Source organism: Pectinophora gossypiella, chromosome 4 (genome assembly GCF_024362695.1).
Source record: "Pectinophora gossypiella chromosome 4, ilPecGoss1.1, whole genome shotgun sequence".
NCBI classification, from domain to species: Eukaryota; Metazoa; Arthropoda; class Insecta; order Lepidoptera; family Gelechiidae; genus Pectinophora; species Pectinophora gossypiella.
The window spans coordinates 8,413,468-8,430,945 of record NC_065407.1 but is presented as its reverse complement, the minus strand read 5'-3'; the positions used below and the strand labels follow the sequence as shown (position 1 = coordinate 8,430,945).

Below are 17,478 nucleotides of genomic sequence, written 5' to 3'. Positions count from 1 at the left end.
AAGAATGATTACGATAGATTTATTGAATGAATAGAAAGTAGACATGGTTTTATGCTAACTAAAATGAGAGCAATGTTACCCTTACCGAAAAAAAACCTACAACCCAACCCACAGGACTAGAGCTATTAAGATAGCTATTAGGATGACAATGATGATGGTTAACTGGAGATTCTTCATGATATAGTTCATCTTGACTTTGGCACTGCGGCGCTGGAACTGTTGAGCTCCCTCCTGCAAGTCCTCAACTCGACCGTGCAATATCTGCAACTTATCCTCCCTCTCCCATATCGCTTCCATATTATTGTTCATAATCTTCACAGTCTCATCCACCAACCCTCTCGCCTCCTCCAACTTATCATTTTTATTGCCCCCACTCATTATGCTCCTAAAACAAAAATACTAAATATTTACATTGCTTAGTACTCACATCATGCCATTGCCCAAGTCGCTCCAAGTACATAAGTAGCAGCTACTCACGTGTTACAAACTTTGTTATGGCGGCACACATACACTCAGCGGACAAGAAATATTTACTAGCCTAACAATAGAAACTGTAAACGTAATTTCATCAATTACAATTCTCTTTGTTCACTTCAATTGTGTTTTACTGAGTCTAATTTCTCATTGCAACTAGGTATCTACCATAAAAACATAAAATACTAATGAATAAATTATATCAATGTACGGTCTGCCTCGATCAAATATCGAGTTTAACTGTAAACAAGCCCGTCATAGTACGTACATTATGGCTACTGACTTCAATATTGTGACTCACCGTGCGTCCGATGGCCATGCTAGTGTTTTAATCAGCATTTGTTGTAAAAAGGTTTTTCGTAAATGCGAAAGTATTGCATTTCAGTTCTCTGAAAAGTAGCTACGTCAGCACAATATAGTTCATTTGTAAAGCCCGTTATTTTGGAAAACCAAACAAACGGGATGCCAAAACAAAAAAATGTTTACTGAAAAAGCAAAGAGATTTCCAACTAGGCGAATGGGCGTATGGAGTGCACTTATTATGTCGTGCTTTCGGGATCCGTACGTACGACAAATGCTTGACAAAATACTCTGCCAATTGTGTCGGAGTACCGCCCTCAATTGTTCCACATGAAAAATGGCCTATTCGGATTGTTCGCGAACAAATGCGTACCGTGCGGGTCATTACGCTTTGTTTTAGGAGTAAGTATGACAAAAAATTCGCCGTGAAAAGTTGAATTTTTGCTTGCTCTTGAGTGAGTTTTCAAACTGCGGCCAATTGTTCCGCTAGCTATAATTATTTTGTAGTGACTTGAGTTCTGTATATTTTTATTCTAATAGAGCTGAGATGAAATTGAAGACATTCAAATAATACTTAAATAGGTTTATTACATTTTTCTTAGCCTATAAAATTGTACATATAAGTATTATATGGAGATGAAAATTGTCGACGGAAATCATAACAGCTGGGATTTTACTGCCAGCCATCGGATCGGGAATATAGTAAAGATTGTCCCAGTACTCGGAGGATTGAAGCGATAATAACAATGTCGTCACTTCCTCAATATAACTTCTTCAATATTTCCGGCCGATGCGATCTGCAGTGAAAATTTATTTGTCTGGAAAATTTTATGTCATTGCCGTTTCGATAGGGGAATTTGGGACTTTGAGTTAAAAATATACCTAAGTATTGAGTTGACTTTACGGTTTAGATTGTATTATTATTTCAGTTATTTGATCATGGTTCCGTGAATGATGAGACAGTAAAATGACAACACTTGCATTTACCATGCTGCTGCATTTTTTCAATCATCTTTACTGCAGATGTTAATAGCTGATGTTTCCTTTTTAAAACTGTATTGTAACAGGTTATCAAACTCCCATATATTATGTATGTATAATTGTACTATTTAATACCTGGAAGTAAAATACAAGCCACCACAAGTTACAAGATGACATTAGCAACCCGAGTTCCATAACTTGATAACTGCCGCAAAATCAATTTAATTAATCACATACATATACCTACCTACTGACTCACCGCGCAATAGCGGTGGAGGCGTGAGACACCTTTGACAGAGGCGGGTTTAGCCCGACGTATTAAAGTTATCAGCGGGTACATTGGTCATTAATTAATTAATTTGGGCCCTTCAATATCTCCCTGAGGATCCATTACTTAATTAGCATTACCCAGGTGCTGGATCCTCGCTGCAGTTGACACGCTTCCCTCTGATAACTGAAAAATAAATGGGCTTAGTACATTGTTCGCTTTAGGTGAAAATGGATACGTCTGTTCCATGAATATATCACGCATGTAGAATGTTTCTGGATGCGTCCATATATACCAAGTATACTTAGTGATTATTTTTGATCGCAACACGATAACACTTTACATATATTATAAGTAAAACATCATCGTCTCCCTAGAGTTATCCCGTTTTCACAGGGTCCGCTTACCAAACCTGAAGATTTGACAGGTCCGGTTTTTCACAGAAGCGACTGCCTGTCGTCTGACCTTCCAACCCGCGAAGGGAAAACCAGTCTAATACTGGTTAGGTCACGTACCCCCGCAACGCATTTCGCATTTTACTTCACATATAAAACATTTCAAAGTTATCTCCAAGCATAGCTATTTAATCTCCGTAATATTTGACCTATCTCCACAATGTTATTTTTCTCGGCGCAAGGAGCGGCTAGCATTATTCAAGGCAGACTTTACTAATGCATTTTATGGTGGCGGTGTAATATTTACGAGGCCCAGGTGAGCCCAAAACGAAGGTAAGCACCTCATCGGGCCTATTTTAATATTAGTTCTACCACCGGAAAATATCACCTGAATATTTTTTGAGAAAGCTCTTAAAGCGCGATTACGAAGTACTTGCCTTTATTTAATGTGATGAAAACTCTTTCCTCACAAAACTTGTCTACTTGTTCTGATTCTATCTTTAAAAAATAAAATCAGAATTGAAGGTTCTAGAACGAATTTTTAACTCAAAAACAGAGTAAATATTATAAAGTGCGTAACGCCTTTTTATTAACAACAAGCAAAGCATTTATTCTCGTGCGTCCTAATTGCTTGTTATCTTTCTTTTGGCACCCAAGACTTAAGAAGCCATTCTATAATCCCTGAGTATTAAGAGTTATGCGTGGCTTGGGATTTGAGACGTGTTTCCCCCTATTTTCTGGGGCCAAGTCGTCCCGTCCTCGGGGATCCGCTCTGAAAAACCTCCATAAATATTTCTTACAGTGTTTGTATCTTCCTTGGAGAATCGTTAGCACAGTGTTTCCCTTTTTGTTAGGGATCCGTTGTGCACATGCTACCTACTTACTGTTACGTTGTAAAAATGTGAAACTACTCCCAATACGTCATATGGTTCTCTATGGTTGTCACTTAACTCTACACACACAGTAAACTTCATTTTGCGGTATACAGTAGTGTACTTATACTTAATATTTTTTTAACATTTATTTTAAACTCGACAAAGTCTTAAATCGGCAAACGAACAAATCAATCGACCTTTCAAACCTTAAGCGACTCAGAAAACAAAAATGGTTGCTAGTTTTTTTTTTTTTTGAAAGAGGCACTGCCTACCCATTTTACGATATAAAGTGCAACTCTATGCATAATATACCCCATTTTAAACATTAGTTAAATATATAAAAAGTATCTCATATTCCCCTGTATATCTGGCTACATGTAATGTGAAAAAGGTCAACAAAGTTGAAGGAAACTTAATAAGCTTGCAAAGGTCCCGACACAAGAGTCGCGATCAAATGGCAGTTGGTTTTACTGCTAACCCAGTAATACAAATAGAATACCTAACTATCTTAGATATAAGTCATATAATCCCAATAGTCACGTGAAATGATTAATAACTACAAAATAGTCATCGTTTTATTTCAATTAAGAGTGCGATAATGAAAACTAACCGCTCACATTTGTATTCATTTTGTGAGAGTCCACGACCTTATTTCATCAGGTAGATAGGCGTTCAACATAGGCAGAGGGTGAGGTAAGAGGATTAACTACGCAGCTAGAACTTATAGCTACAGACTGATGCGCTACGAAAATGGCTTATCACTTTTAATTGAGAACCGCTTACAGAGCATAAAGTAACTAGCAAGGGCGTAACTTAGTAGCTGACATAAAAAAGAATATAGTGCGGAGAAGATAAGATAATGAACCACTAGGTACTGTATCCTCATTTTAGCTCTACGATAGTGAAAGCGAATTTTTATTGTACACATTGACCTACAAATATGGATGTGAAACTTGAACACTGCCACAGAAAGACAGGGAGAGAATCGACGCCATTGAAATGTGGTGTTAGAGGAGCACGGAAAGTATAAATTGGACAGAAAGGGTTACTAATGCTAGTAAAAGTAAGGGAAAAGAAGTAAAATAATTGGACACTTAATAAGACACGACGAATTTATTAAAAATATCATAGAAGAGAAACTACAAGGAAAGAGACCAAGGAGAAGACCAAGAAAAGCCTACATGGAACAGATTAAAGCGACGGCGAACTGGCCTTTAATATACAAGAATGGAGAGTGCTACACCGACAAAAGCGTGGCTCCTAAATTTGTGATGATGATGATCCTAGAAATAAGTAAACAAAATAAAGAGTCTTGTTTATTTTATGAACATATTATCTAAAGTACGTATATTTTATCAAAGGGACGTATATAAGCTATATACGTCCCTTTAAACTGCACAACCCATTAGGATTGCGTAAACTTTTGGTAGTCGTAACTGAAATAATCTAGAAGACGAAGAGCCAATTGCAATAATACTTGTCAATGTTCTTATAGGTAATTAGGAAGTTTGTAACCTGAAATACTGTCTCCTGATGCATTGTCAAGCCAAACTGGTAAAAGCAAGAACTAGCTAAGATGATAATGATCACCGTCCGATTTCGGCCATAGCGACCACTTCGGCTCTTAATCAAACGGAAGCGGTCAGGTATTAAGGTGCGCAGACTTTGGCGCAAAACGCAGGCGCACGCACTCGTCTTACCCTTTCTTGCTTCAGTGGAAAATCGCTATGACTGAAGGAGAAGTCAGATGATGTGTCTGGCCGACGATAAGTTTTTGCCCACTACCGTTTCCCTAGGCCGTCCGCCTTGCTGAGTCGCTGAGTCAGCCAAGCCCGTCATCCCAATACAGATATGACTAGCTAGCTAAGCATGTAATTACTAAACGGTCACCCATCCACCAACAAACCACAGTATTTCCAATTATTAACAAACCGTGAGTTTCACAAAAGAAAGAGTTTCACTGTTTTACTTACTTCAAAAAATACATTGACAATGTTAGTTTTATTTTTATAACCAACTTATCTATAGAAAGTGTCTAAGGTAGAACGTAATGTTCGAACGGGCACTTGGAAGTTACTAATCAATATTTCCGTTAAAATAATAAGCTGACCCTAGAGTGCTACAAAAGCAACACTAACCTACCTAATAAGTAGGTAAGGTTACTCGACAAACAGACAAAATCACTTTATGTATTTGCTCGCCCACCCGTCATTACAGTTTATTGCTACTTTTGCTGGGCTCCAAATAAATAGCCACCATCAAACAGCGATTACACAAACTGTTCACAAGCTCATAAAATGGCAAACATTGCGAAATCTCTGGTGTCAAAGAAATATAAATCGGAAATAAAATTTAACTGCCCCCACAACAACGTCGGCGGCAATAATGTTAAGCGTCCTGTAACGCCTGCCGCGTTTTACTACTGAGTGTAATTGCTCTTGTTTTTCTGTTAGGAACTATCAAAAAGTTATCATTGAAAACACTTAAAAACTACTGCTTAAAACTAAAATATTATTACATAAATAAACTTATACTAATTAATTTAACAAAACATAGCTATTTACAAAATAATTCCGTTAATATTGTACGACTTTAATAATTATCACATTGCGTAGGTAGCCGTACCTACATTCCACAGCCGAGCCGCTACTCTTCCGATCGGATGTTCGACACAATCCTTCTGCCTTTGTAGCGAGAACACCTCGATTACTCGTATATTTTTTAAATAGGTACTTTTTTTTACTAATTTTGTCTACGATATAATAATTTATAGTATTGTGTTATCCCCATTAATTGGGTAAGTGTAGCAATTACTATTTTTATTAGTTTAAATATCAACGTAGACTAGTACATGCTTTCTTTGTTCATTGCATGACTGTCATTTTTCATAATCATCGTGTAAATGTATTTTCACGCTTTAGTGCTTATTTTATATCATAATTAGCAATCTTTTATGTTCAAAACAACATTTAAATTGTCAATTTTTCTTAATTAATTCTACTTAACCAACTTAAAGTTATCTTTGTACCTAAGTACTTTCCTTGTTTAAATAATTCTTAAATGGAACAATAATAATGTACAAAATACGTTTAATATCGTTACTATTAAAATTATTCAGCTTAAAATATTCAATTTTACTATTTTGTTAGATAGTTTTTTAAAAACAACTACCTACCATAAATTTATCTTGTTCTTTGTTCTTTTTCTAAATTTATTTTGCTAAATTCACTTTTATTGTGTGTAATTTGCTGACAGCCACATCTTAGATTGCTAAGCTTGCTTGCTATCCACTTCCCATCTTCAATCAAGCTAAGGAATCGGCATGTGGCAGTCAGACGGGGAATTCGGACAATTCTTGAAATGACTAATTCCGGGTTCCAGGGTTCACCCTTCGAGTTCAGCAACCGCAGGACCCACTACCGGTCCTGTACTTACCTGCACCGTTTCACCCTTCGAGTTCTACAATCGCAGGACCTACTACCGGTCCTGTACTTACCTCTACCGCTTCACCTTTCGGGTTCTACAACCCGCTGGATCCACTATCGGTCCTGTACTTACCCCTACCGCTTCTGCTGCCCTGCTGCGCGCGCCGGTGTACCCCGTGTCGTCGTGGGAAGAGTTACAGGGAAGTGGAAGTTTTCCTACTGCACCAAGGTTGCTCAGCCAGTATCAAATTACCTGCGACCCAGAGATCCGATCTATGTACTTGCTAGGGATTTAATGAAATAAACTTGGTTTAATTTCTATATACCGTTTTATTTTCCCTAGTAAGTACAACCTATTTGATTCGCGAGATAAGAACGCGACAATGGCGCCCAACTAAGGAAATACTGAGCTGAGTATCCTTTTTGCTGGTTTTAGCATTTTTGGTCATCTTTGGTGTTGGTCTGATTATTTTGTCTAGCTTTAAGTGAATTGTAACTGCAACTTTTGTGTGCTGTGGTTGCTTTGTGGGAATACCTAACTAATTCTCTTTCAAGGTGATTGCATACAATTAAAAACTCAAAATCGAACCTACCACATCGCACAGAAGGAAAACTTTGATTTTGCACTGCCAACCTCTGTCTACCCCTGTGTTTTAATTGTTGTGTACTTTTGATAGTAGCATTTGTTTTCTTGTTATTTTCCTTCTGCCGTTTGTTGTGTTTTAGTTATTAAGACTTCAGGTACTTGCAACACTTACTCAAAAAAATAACTATTCAACTAAACTAATTACAATTTAAACATAAAGTAATAGAGATGTCTCGTCCAATTAAATATTTATCACTTCAGAAAGATGAACTCCTTTATGAAGAGGTACATGGCATGTCAAGGATATTAAACTTACAAACTATTCTAAATAATTATATCTAAACTTAATAAACAAAAAATTACCTAACTAAAATAAAACTTTCTATATTTACAAAACTTCCTTGCTGGGATGGAAGTGAGAGAAAAACATAGAATCCCCCAGCTGCTTACTAATTCTCGAGCAGACTGTAAGAGTCAGTCAAGAGATTGATGTGTAATACCATCTAACGCCTTAGGCCTGCCAAAAACTTAAATCTTGAGCAATATAAATTGTCATGAAACAAATTACCAAATAGATAAAACGATAAATCGTGAACTGAAAGGATAACGATATATTTTATTAGAGAAATATACCCATAACTTTTTGTAGTTACACAATCGAATGTTAGAACTTTAATGTGCGTTATTAACTTTATGAAAGAATAAGTAAGTAACATTCTTTAACTTCGATCCTTACCTATATCCATAATAGCGTCAGAATAAACTCCCTCCTCATCATTGAAAACATAAATTTTACAGCACATATTTGGAAGGTATCGAAACTGGAGCTTTAATTGTCAATTTACGCCGTTCGCGTTTATGTGCTCGGAAAACATCTGGCCCTTGATTGTTCACGTTTTTATGCGCACTTACAAACTCGACGCCTGGCGAAAGGTAACTAAATAATGCAATCACATTGTGAGCATTTATTGCCCTTATAATTTATATTTTAAGTCCCAAAGGCCGTAAACAGGAGGATTACGCGCAGGTTCAGTGTTTTTCAGCATTTTGGTAAATGTTAGCATTTAGTTCTTATCATCGGTCGATTCAAGAAAATAAGATGTTGTATGAAGTTACTTACAACATAACTCCCGTTACTCTCTGTGCTGCGTGAGTCCTCTCATGTGTATCCGCATACCTAGCATCTTTTCTCGACATTGCAAATGTCAATATCAAACGGTTTATAACACAATACGTAAGACCCAACATTTCTCAATACTCCTTCACCATGTAGGGAAAGTATGGATATTTACTAATTGTCTGCCTGGAAACTCAATAAACAAAATTTTATTCAAAGGATTTCGAAACATACTTTTTCTTAAAGTAGCTACATTTTCAAATTAAATGGGAATGTATGTTAAAATCTTTTGATATCTGTAGCTAAGTTACCCTCTTGGCCGGGGTCTTTCATCCGAAAGGATAAAGTAATCAGCATCTGACTTATAAGACCGAGTTTGGGTGAACCTGATTGTAATCTTCATACACGTAATGGCACCTTAGCTAACTCCATTAGCTGATTAGCTTTCTTTCTGAATGCATTCATGTTCCAATTACCTAATATATAATATCGAACACCATGTAAGTACCTACCTTTGTATGGTTAAGATTAGTATCTAAAATCTATTCGACGTAGTGTCTTTGATTTTATAATGTTTAGGGACCCCCCACACTAGCATCTTTCGAGCGTCGTCGTCGTACCAGCGTTAGCGCGACGTCGCGTAGACCTGTGGGGGGTCTCTTAAACATTTTGAGTTAGAACTATTAACGCATGAATATTTAATCCAACTGACTATTCCTCAGCAACATTTTGAAGTTTTTAGTTATACCTGTAAAAAGCACTCAGGCTTTGTAGCTACGTTTTATAAGTTAACAATTCCATGTTCTTATTTTTGCTCACTTATTTTTTGTAGAAATGTAGAGTGATCTTTATAGTATTTGCGCTGCGTTTTTGCGCTGACATAAATATAATTTACAACGTTTGTTCAACAAATGGACAACTTTTTTCCAACAATTTTGATACATCGTATTAGTTGACATGAAAGCCCGATGCGAAGTTTTCAAATAATGTTCTATGAAAGCGAAACCATGTCGCGCCACCCTGGTGGGATTTTAAGTAACCGCGTCCTAAGGGTCATCCGAGGGCTTGACCATACTACAAGCCTTTCGAATTTAACGCTGTCCACGCTTCAGACAAATGGCATTGATACCTTACTCAATATTCGAGTATGGTTATTTTTTCATCTTAGTGCCAAAGGAAAAAGTTATTTGTTTAAAAAGCGTCTGACTATTCCACATTTTTATATAGCTTAGCCAAAGTAATCATATAGAGTTTACACTGTTAAGGAGACCTGTCCCTTAAAAAGCTTCCGATGTTTCACTATGGAAGCATTCGTAGACTATTAGACTACTTGTTTAGTTTTCCAGCTCCGGAATGCGGCATCTGAATAGCCCTATGTTAGTTATTCAGTACGTGACCTACCACGGCCGCGCTCTCTCGTAAATCAAACTCGCCATTCGCTTATGCATTATACAATTTTATTTGTGCGAGCCCGCTGAATGGGTAATAAACTATAGCAGGTGAAACGTTCGTCCGAATGCTGCGAGAATTCGAAGCGTACGCAAATATGTAGGGATTTTGCAACGTGTACCTAATGATCGAACCGAACAACCTAGTTAATGTGCAAATTAACCTTCGCTATTTGGCTCCTAATGCTTCCGATTGGGATGAAAGTCATATTTCAAAAACCCAAACTTTGCCTAAAATACTAACCGAGTTTCAGATGGAAATTTTGAGCTTTTCTAAAATATTTATGTAAGTAAATACTTACGTATATATCCTGTAACATAGCTCTAACTTAAAAGACTACGCTATATGCTTTCAGTGAACCCTTAAAAAAGTTTCATAAAGATGTTTGCACACCCCTTAAATTCCTGTGAAATGGCCGTTGCAGGAGGGTAGTTTTCCGGCGGTCTCTTCATCTCGCAGCGCGGCGGAGCAGAAAATTCACTCCTACCCTCGTTCCACACGTGGCTGCCTCGTCTCAGGCCACCAAGGTCTAGCCCTTCGCTAATTCAATTACTACATTAATTTACTATCAACACTGCTCGAAAAATATTAATTATTAAGGTGAATTTCAACAAGTGTAATTTTTAATCATTTCGGTGAGTTTTCTTATAACAATGCTTTGTACACATATTTTATGATAAATAAAACATTAACCTATTTTAAAGTATGTGCGTCATCGAAACTTACTAAAATATTTAAGATGGATTTTTTATAAATCCACTGAAATGATAAGCACCCACCGAAATGGTATAAATATACACCGAAATGATAATTAGCCAACTGAAATTAATTAAACCCACAGAAATGATATATCAAAGAAAAATTGTCCCGCTGAGATCAATAGTTCAATACTTGCGTAAGAGATACAGTTGATTGTTGCTCGTTTCTTTCATTGTTCAATAAAAAAAATATATTTTTAGTTTATGTTGTTAGTTTATTTCATATTTTAATGAAATTAAATCGGTTTAAGTCCAAATAATAAAACATAATTGTACAGCATGTCATTTTATGAGCGAAAATGGGTTATGGACAAGACACCGAAACGATAAAATTACACCTTAACGTTTTTGGCATGTTATAGTTTCCATAACTGAATGACTTTTTTCCAATGTAGAGGACTACTTATTTTACCTAGAAAAAATATCCAAAATCATTAGCAGCATTTTGCACTACTGTTCTCAGTCCCGTCCCGACGCGTTATTTTTTTTTTACTTTTGCAATTCACCCATTTTTGCTACAAATATAGGCCTAATCATTTTTTTTTTTAATTGCTCGTCTAACACTATTTGGGCAATTTTTAAAAATTTAGTCAAAATTATGATCGATTAAACACAAAACAGCGTCAGATCATTGATGTTAATGAAATGGGAAGTAAAATGTCGCAATTACGTCGGTCGTTTCTGCTGCATTGTCGATGAGCCGACAGCGGAATCACCTGGCATTACCCCGGCAAAATATTACCCACAAATGGGGCCCATTTACTCAAGTACCCACGATAATAAGTCTCGTAATTACGATTACCGAAATTTCATACAACATTATCTTTTGCCTTACTGACAAAGCTACGTTATTTAACCAAAAACGACACGCCATGCCACCCTTACAAAACTCTTACAATCACTTCGAAATTATAAAACATTTTTTAGCTAATAATAAGCAACGGATCATTTATACAAACTCACAAATCTGCACTAATCGGGGAAAAGAAAATTGGGCTAAGCGTGCTCGTAATTCAGGAAGAAAAATAAAAATAAATTATTAGCACGAAGACAAGTTTGTGGCCGCGGCGCTTAAGTCGGCTTTACACTGTCGCCCTCTGCTGCGGAATACAGCTAGCCCAGTTCACCAGACAGGTCCTGCGAAGCGATTGCGCTGACAAACGTGTTTTAAATGGTACTATATGCAGATGTTTTTATTCTACACACACGTGTTTGTAAGAATTTGTTCCTCATTGGCCACGCGCAACGGAATGATGCCAAGTTCGTAAACTAGGCTCAGTTTTGTTGACGGTTGTCTGTGCTCGGTCCACCGGCAGGTGTAAAGCTAGCATTAGCAAGGCTTCCGCGGGCGACGGCCATCTGTCTTTATTAGTGAGGATTTAGCCACCGCAACACGCGACAGCCACAAGCTGTTCCCGTTCTCGGTCTTCACCTAGAAATGCCGTAAATGAATTCGCTGGCGGTTTCAATCGATTCGCTTTTCCTACTTTAACGGTGTACCTAATGATCGAGTCCACAAGTATCAATTGAATCAGTGTTACAAATTCTGGGCTTACAAATATACCTACCACCTACTTTGGAACAAAATTTATAATATGATAGATACAGATCTACGAATCTATTCACTTATGATCCCAGAAAGTTTAAATAGTTAAGTGAAACGCGGCCAGCAGAACTTACGTGGCTTACGTTGTCACTTTATGGTATGCCATCATCTATATAAGTATATAGAAAAAAAAACTGTAAAAACAAAGTCTACCGTGCCTGCGGCTACACAGAATATATCGCTGCTCCGTATATTGAGTGAGCTGTTATATCGAAAGTTTCGCGCACCGTCGCGTCGCGCCCTAAGGACACACATTCTACTTTGTTCTTACGCGAACTTTAAGAAGTTGGTTAACAGATGTTCTCCGTGACTCTTGTCCCCAACTCGTGTATACTGGTGCACGTATATTTTTGTATTGTTGTAAGTTACTGTATCAATATTTATTTTTCTATGTGTGTCTTCAGGACGTATACGTACCGAGGTATTTACCAAGCAGGAGCTACAAGTTGTCTTTGATTATCTACTTGTGCCTCTGCCCGCCCCATGTGTGTATGTATGTTACATATCATTAATTATGTAAGTACTTATGTTATTATTATATCACGCTAATGAACACTAAATAAAATTGTGCGGCCACAGATTGACAATAAACGCATTTTGTTCGTGTTATTACTAATATGTGCTAATATCTAGACAATGGCTATATAATCGAACCAAAATCACATAATTGAACACTGCTGTGACGAGATAATCTGCAGAGTTTCAATTGTGTTTCCGAAACGTAGTTTGAATAAAATTTGAATTCAACAGGGACGAGCTGTCATACAAAGAGGCTTAGTTTTGAAAAGCTGATCGCAGCTCGTCGCAACAGCTGGAACAAACTCCCAGCTGGAAATACTGGCCCGACGTGACTTGCCGATATTGCATCATTGTACCGCATGCGCGCACACGTGTGTTACACGGTGACCGTCTGTCTACCTTTCGGCTATGCCTATCATGTCATGTCATTATTATTTCTTACACATGCGTCATCCCTTGACGAATTAGCCAATTAGAAACGACCACAATTAAATGTGAATCAAAATAAAGAAAGACCCGCACACGAAAAAGTCGTTAGCAGTATGTGGTGTAAAATTTTCAACAAATGAAGGTTTCTTCGAAAAACTCTCTCGTGTAATGGAAATCGTGCCCCGCGGCCTCTGGGGCATCGCGGATTCCCTGCACAAAAGGCCCAACAAAAAGGTCCTGCCGTCACATGAACATTGTAAAACTCGCCTTCGTACCCACGTCCGTGACCGCACGCAAATACCTTCTCTACACCACTGGACCAAAGCAGATTTTCGCTCTGCGGAAAATGTTTTGTAACAGTTTTTTCCAATCCGATAATGCGACCTTAGCGTCGGGATCATGGTTTACTACAAATTGTATTAGAGTAGTAGATTTAACTATTTATGCGGTCTCCGCAGGGTCCGGAGGGACTCGCGAACACGCTAAGTCCGACTGAAGTTGTTCTTAGTTTTTTATTTAGGTAAGTCTGTTTTGTCGAGTTCTCACGCTTCTTTTACTAATGCATTGGAATTAATGGTTGCGAATCTTAGGGAGCTTTGGGTCGGATTTTAATTTCGGTCAGATAAGGGAGTCGGAATGTATAATAATATGGAGATCCCTGGTTCGGTGGATACTTCGCGTAGCTTCACTCGAGAGCAGCTCTTGCACCCGCTAGAATCGATTACCTGCAGCCGTCTCGCATTCCTCAGATGTCGACTTGATCTCAACTCCACTCCAATGCAAGATATTAAACGTCTTGCCACTGCGTATTTTCCACAAAATAGGAACGTGAAACCAATTAGAATTGATACAAATAAGTCGAGTATTCCATGTATGATATTCGCAAAAAAATTCTTTCCTCATTTGGCATATGAAAACATACGCGCAAATTGATATGCCTACCTATATAAGCACCTTGCGAGTAAGGAAGGTTCGATTTTTTCGTATTTTTAAGACGCGCGATCTTCTTATCTGACCAGAATCTTATTATCGACTAAGCAATTGCCTACGCAAAAGCAAAATATTATCTCCTCGAAATCCTGGTATCAAATCTGAAAATCGCTTCGCATTGTTGTCTTTTGTGTTCGGGTACGCATTCGTTTTCCATCGCACACCATTATTCACATTAAGTGGACAGATCTCGGGTCAGATCCAGGCATAAGAAAAGCACAAAAAGTGCCCGCTTTATCCGAGCATGATAAATCTACTTCAAATCCGAGAATAGCGTCTTTTATGAAGGAAATTGAAATAAACCGACCGTGCGGATAACGGCTAAGTAAGAAGATCGGGAGCCTTTTAGAATATATTGGTGAATCATTTTCATTCATCAAGCCTTCATTCCGCTTAATGCAACCTTTGTGCGTTTTTCATTAATTTTAAAACACACTCGTGTGTTCGCGTTGCTTTTATGGATTCGAATTTCAATCAGACACTTTTAGTATGTCTCTCTCAATGAACCGGAATATTTTAAATTAATTCCATACGTGTATTCACTAAATTAAGATTACCTACGTTCATAAATAAAACCGATGAAGCGTGGTATTAAATTACCGTTCTCAGTAGGATTTCAAAGTGATTAAAAAAATAATCTTTATTTGTTTTTATTATCTAAATGCCTAGAAAAGATGGGTTCATGTGTATTTATAGCGTGTGAGCAGAAATCGAGCGTGAAATGGTTACGGTCCGTCTGGCGAACAAACGGAATAGCAGGTCGTATCGGCCGCGCCGCCCGGCCTAGCCGCGTGCAGCGGAAAATTGGCTTGAATGTACAACTGCCCAACCGCCCAAATTCTTTTAAAACTCATTTCATCGCTTTATTCTTGTTTTAGAACTGCGAGTTATAATAATGTATTATATCTTTAGTACGATAATGCAGTGCTGCAATTACTTACCTACCAGCCCAATCCTCGTGGCCATCGTTTTAAATACTAGTGACCCTAGTGATCACATATGCACTGAGTTTCTACTCTACAACACAATGAGCAAGTAGGTAATGTAACGAATATAACCTCAAGACATCGTTCTGGCTGGTAGGGGCGTTCTTTTATAAGTACTTAGCACAGATATTAGGTAGGTAAGTTAATGTCAAACGAATGGTATCGAATGTAGCTGGAGTCAGTTACGTAGTGAATTGAGTGAGTATACGTATTCTCTTTACTACGTTATCCAGTGGTTGAACGATGGGTAAGGTTAGAATCCAGATCAAGATCAAGAGGTTCCTAGATCGAATGCTGGTGGGGACAATACAAATAGTTTTGTGATCGTTTTGTGGTTTTGGTGTGTTTAGTTAGAACAATGCAGGCCGATCACCCGATTGTTGGAACATAATGTTTACCTACAGCTTTGCTCTACAGCGCCCGAGCGCCTAGCTGCAATTTGAATGCTTTTATCGGATATTTCTCCATTTCAGCTACGATCCCCTTTTAATAAAAATAATAGTAAAGTTTAAAACTTATATAAAATAATAATCTCCTGGAAATTGTACTTTAATATGTATTACCTATCTGATTTCCAGTTGCAGCAGTGAATTTTGAATAGTTAGGTAAAACCAATTATATTACATTGAGTTAAACCAACAGCTTTATAATTAGTTTAGTGAATAATGAGAGGGATTTTAATATGTAGCTAAGTGTACAGCAATCAGCAGTCCATTTTAATTACATACTTACATAAAATCACGTTTGTAATCCCTGCTGGAATAGTCAGAGCAGATTGATAAGATGAGTTGAAGCTCTAACGACTCCATCAGAGATTTAATAGTGGTTTTTGTATACAAGCTAAAGACAACCGAGTATTCGAGACCTATGACCCCTTTCAAATACCTTATTTTATTTGTCGATGCAAAAAAGATAGAAAGTTAGAACGAGCAGAAAACAATCGCGCGACAGGGGTGCGACAACCCGCGCGCTATAAACCGCCGCCGTTATGATTTCCATCACACAGGCTAGTGGAATCTCACATTTTATGGACAACATTCTCTTATATTTTACTACCCACCTATACAAGTGCCAGCAAGATTGGATGCGCGAAACTTTCTACAACATACTTGATGTACCTACACACTCGTAACTTGTAACATAAAAGTACTATAGAACCTACCCACCTAAAGGAACAGTTCTTATGTATCGACATATCTATATTTCGAAAGGTACCAAAGGTAGGTAGGTTTCCTGGAAGAGATTGCTAGCTTAGCAATAAGGCCGCCTGTTGTATCTAACTATAATAAAGTATTTTTAATATGTTTTAAATGCAATAAAGAGTTTTTGTATTGTATTGCACCTATTTGGACTTAGACATTGTGACGATAGCTAAAACTGGTGTACGAAGTACTCTACAGCCTGTTTGAATCGGATGATTGAATTAGAGAAACACATCGCATCCGCCGCATAGATCGACTGCGCAAGATTGTCGTGAAAGCCAAACAGGAAATGCCAAAATATGCTTTAGGACCATAGAGCAATACGGACCTCCATGGACCTTTAGAACGATTGAACAGACAGAGTATAATGAAACCTCTATTACTTACTGACAAATTCATAAAAGAAACATGTCCTTTTTTTGACGTGACTTATTGTAGATTTGCCGGTTTGCCGCAGGTGGCATTAACTACTTGGCCGGCGGCCGGACAAAAAGAAGGAGTCCAACTTCTAATACTTTAAAAGAAAATTAAAACATGATCATCACTCTACGTCTGTCACTGTGACTGAAATTTACAAACATTATATACATTTTATATTATTTTTATTCTTTACAATTTTAAATTTTATTTTATAAATTATATTATGAACCTTTGTAATTAAGTTCCCAATCACTATGTCTAGTTCTTATAAACCTGGCGACGACAGTGTATTGATGAGTTGTCTGGACAGCACTTGCAATGAAATTATGAATGTGTCTGAAATGAAAGAGGCACTTGCCAGCATAGCACAGGAAATACAGAAGTACCTTTTCATTAATTATTTTTAAACTATTTTCTTTTCATTATTTAGTTACGAGGATGAAACTTGCAACAAATTAAGAGTACGCAATGCGCATAAAACAAGAGACTTATCTATAATCATATAAATGGTCATCAAAGTAAACAAAAAAATTATAAGTACCCATACTTATACGTATAATTACATAAACAAGCTTATTATTTAGTTCATAAATTACTGTCTCGCAAATGGCTTTAGACATTCAGTTCGGCCAGTTTTCAAAATCCTGCTGTTGATGAATTCCAGATTCCAAAGTTCTAATACGTCAGATGAAACGGCA

At 37.4% G+C, this 17,478-nt stretch overlaps 1 protein-coding gene across 2 annotated transcripts; it reads right to left on the bottom strand.

The window, feature by feature from the left end:
* LOC126366548 (vesicle-associated membrane protein 7-like) lies at positions 1 to 1,051 on the bottom strand. Of its 2 annotated transcripts, none has more exons than XR_007566359.1 (2): positions 478 to 736; positions 1 to 385 (listed from the first exon to the last, which is right to left on the bottom strand). XR_007566359.1 is itself a non-coding variant. In XM_050009700.1 (2 exons), exons 1-2 carry the CDS (start codon positions 811 to 813, stop codon positions 97 to 99), a joined length of 327 nt encoding a protein of 108 aa, XP_049865657.1. In that variant the 5' UTR covers positions 814 to 1,051; the 3' UTR covers positions 1 to 96. The 2 variants fall into 2 exon arrangements, 1 of the variants encoding a protein (XP_049865657.1); XM_050009700.1 differs by lacking the exon at positions 478 to 736 and adding an exon at positions 776 to 1,051.
* Between the last annotated feature and the right edge of the window lie 16,427 nt (positions 1,052 to 17,478).

What these genes read in the sequence shown, in the direction of transcription:
- LOC126366548 (XM_050009700.1), bottom strand. Translation starts at nt 813, where the DNA reads ATGCTGATTAAAACACTAGCATGGCCATCGGACGCACG. An exon ending in GCATGGCCATCGGACGCACG is followed by an intron (nt 386 to 775) that starts GTGAGTCACAAT and finishes TTTTTGTTTTAG; the next exon opens with GAGCATAATGAGTGGGGGCA.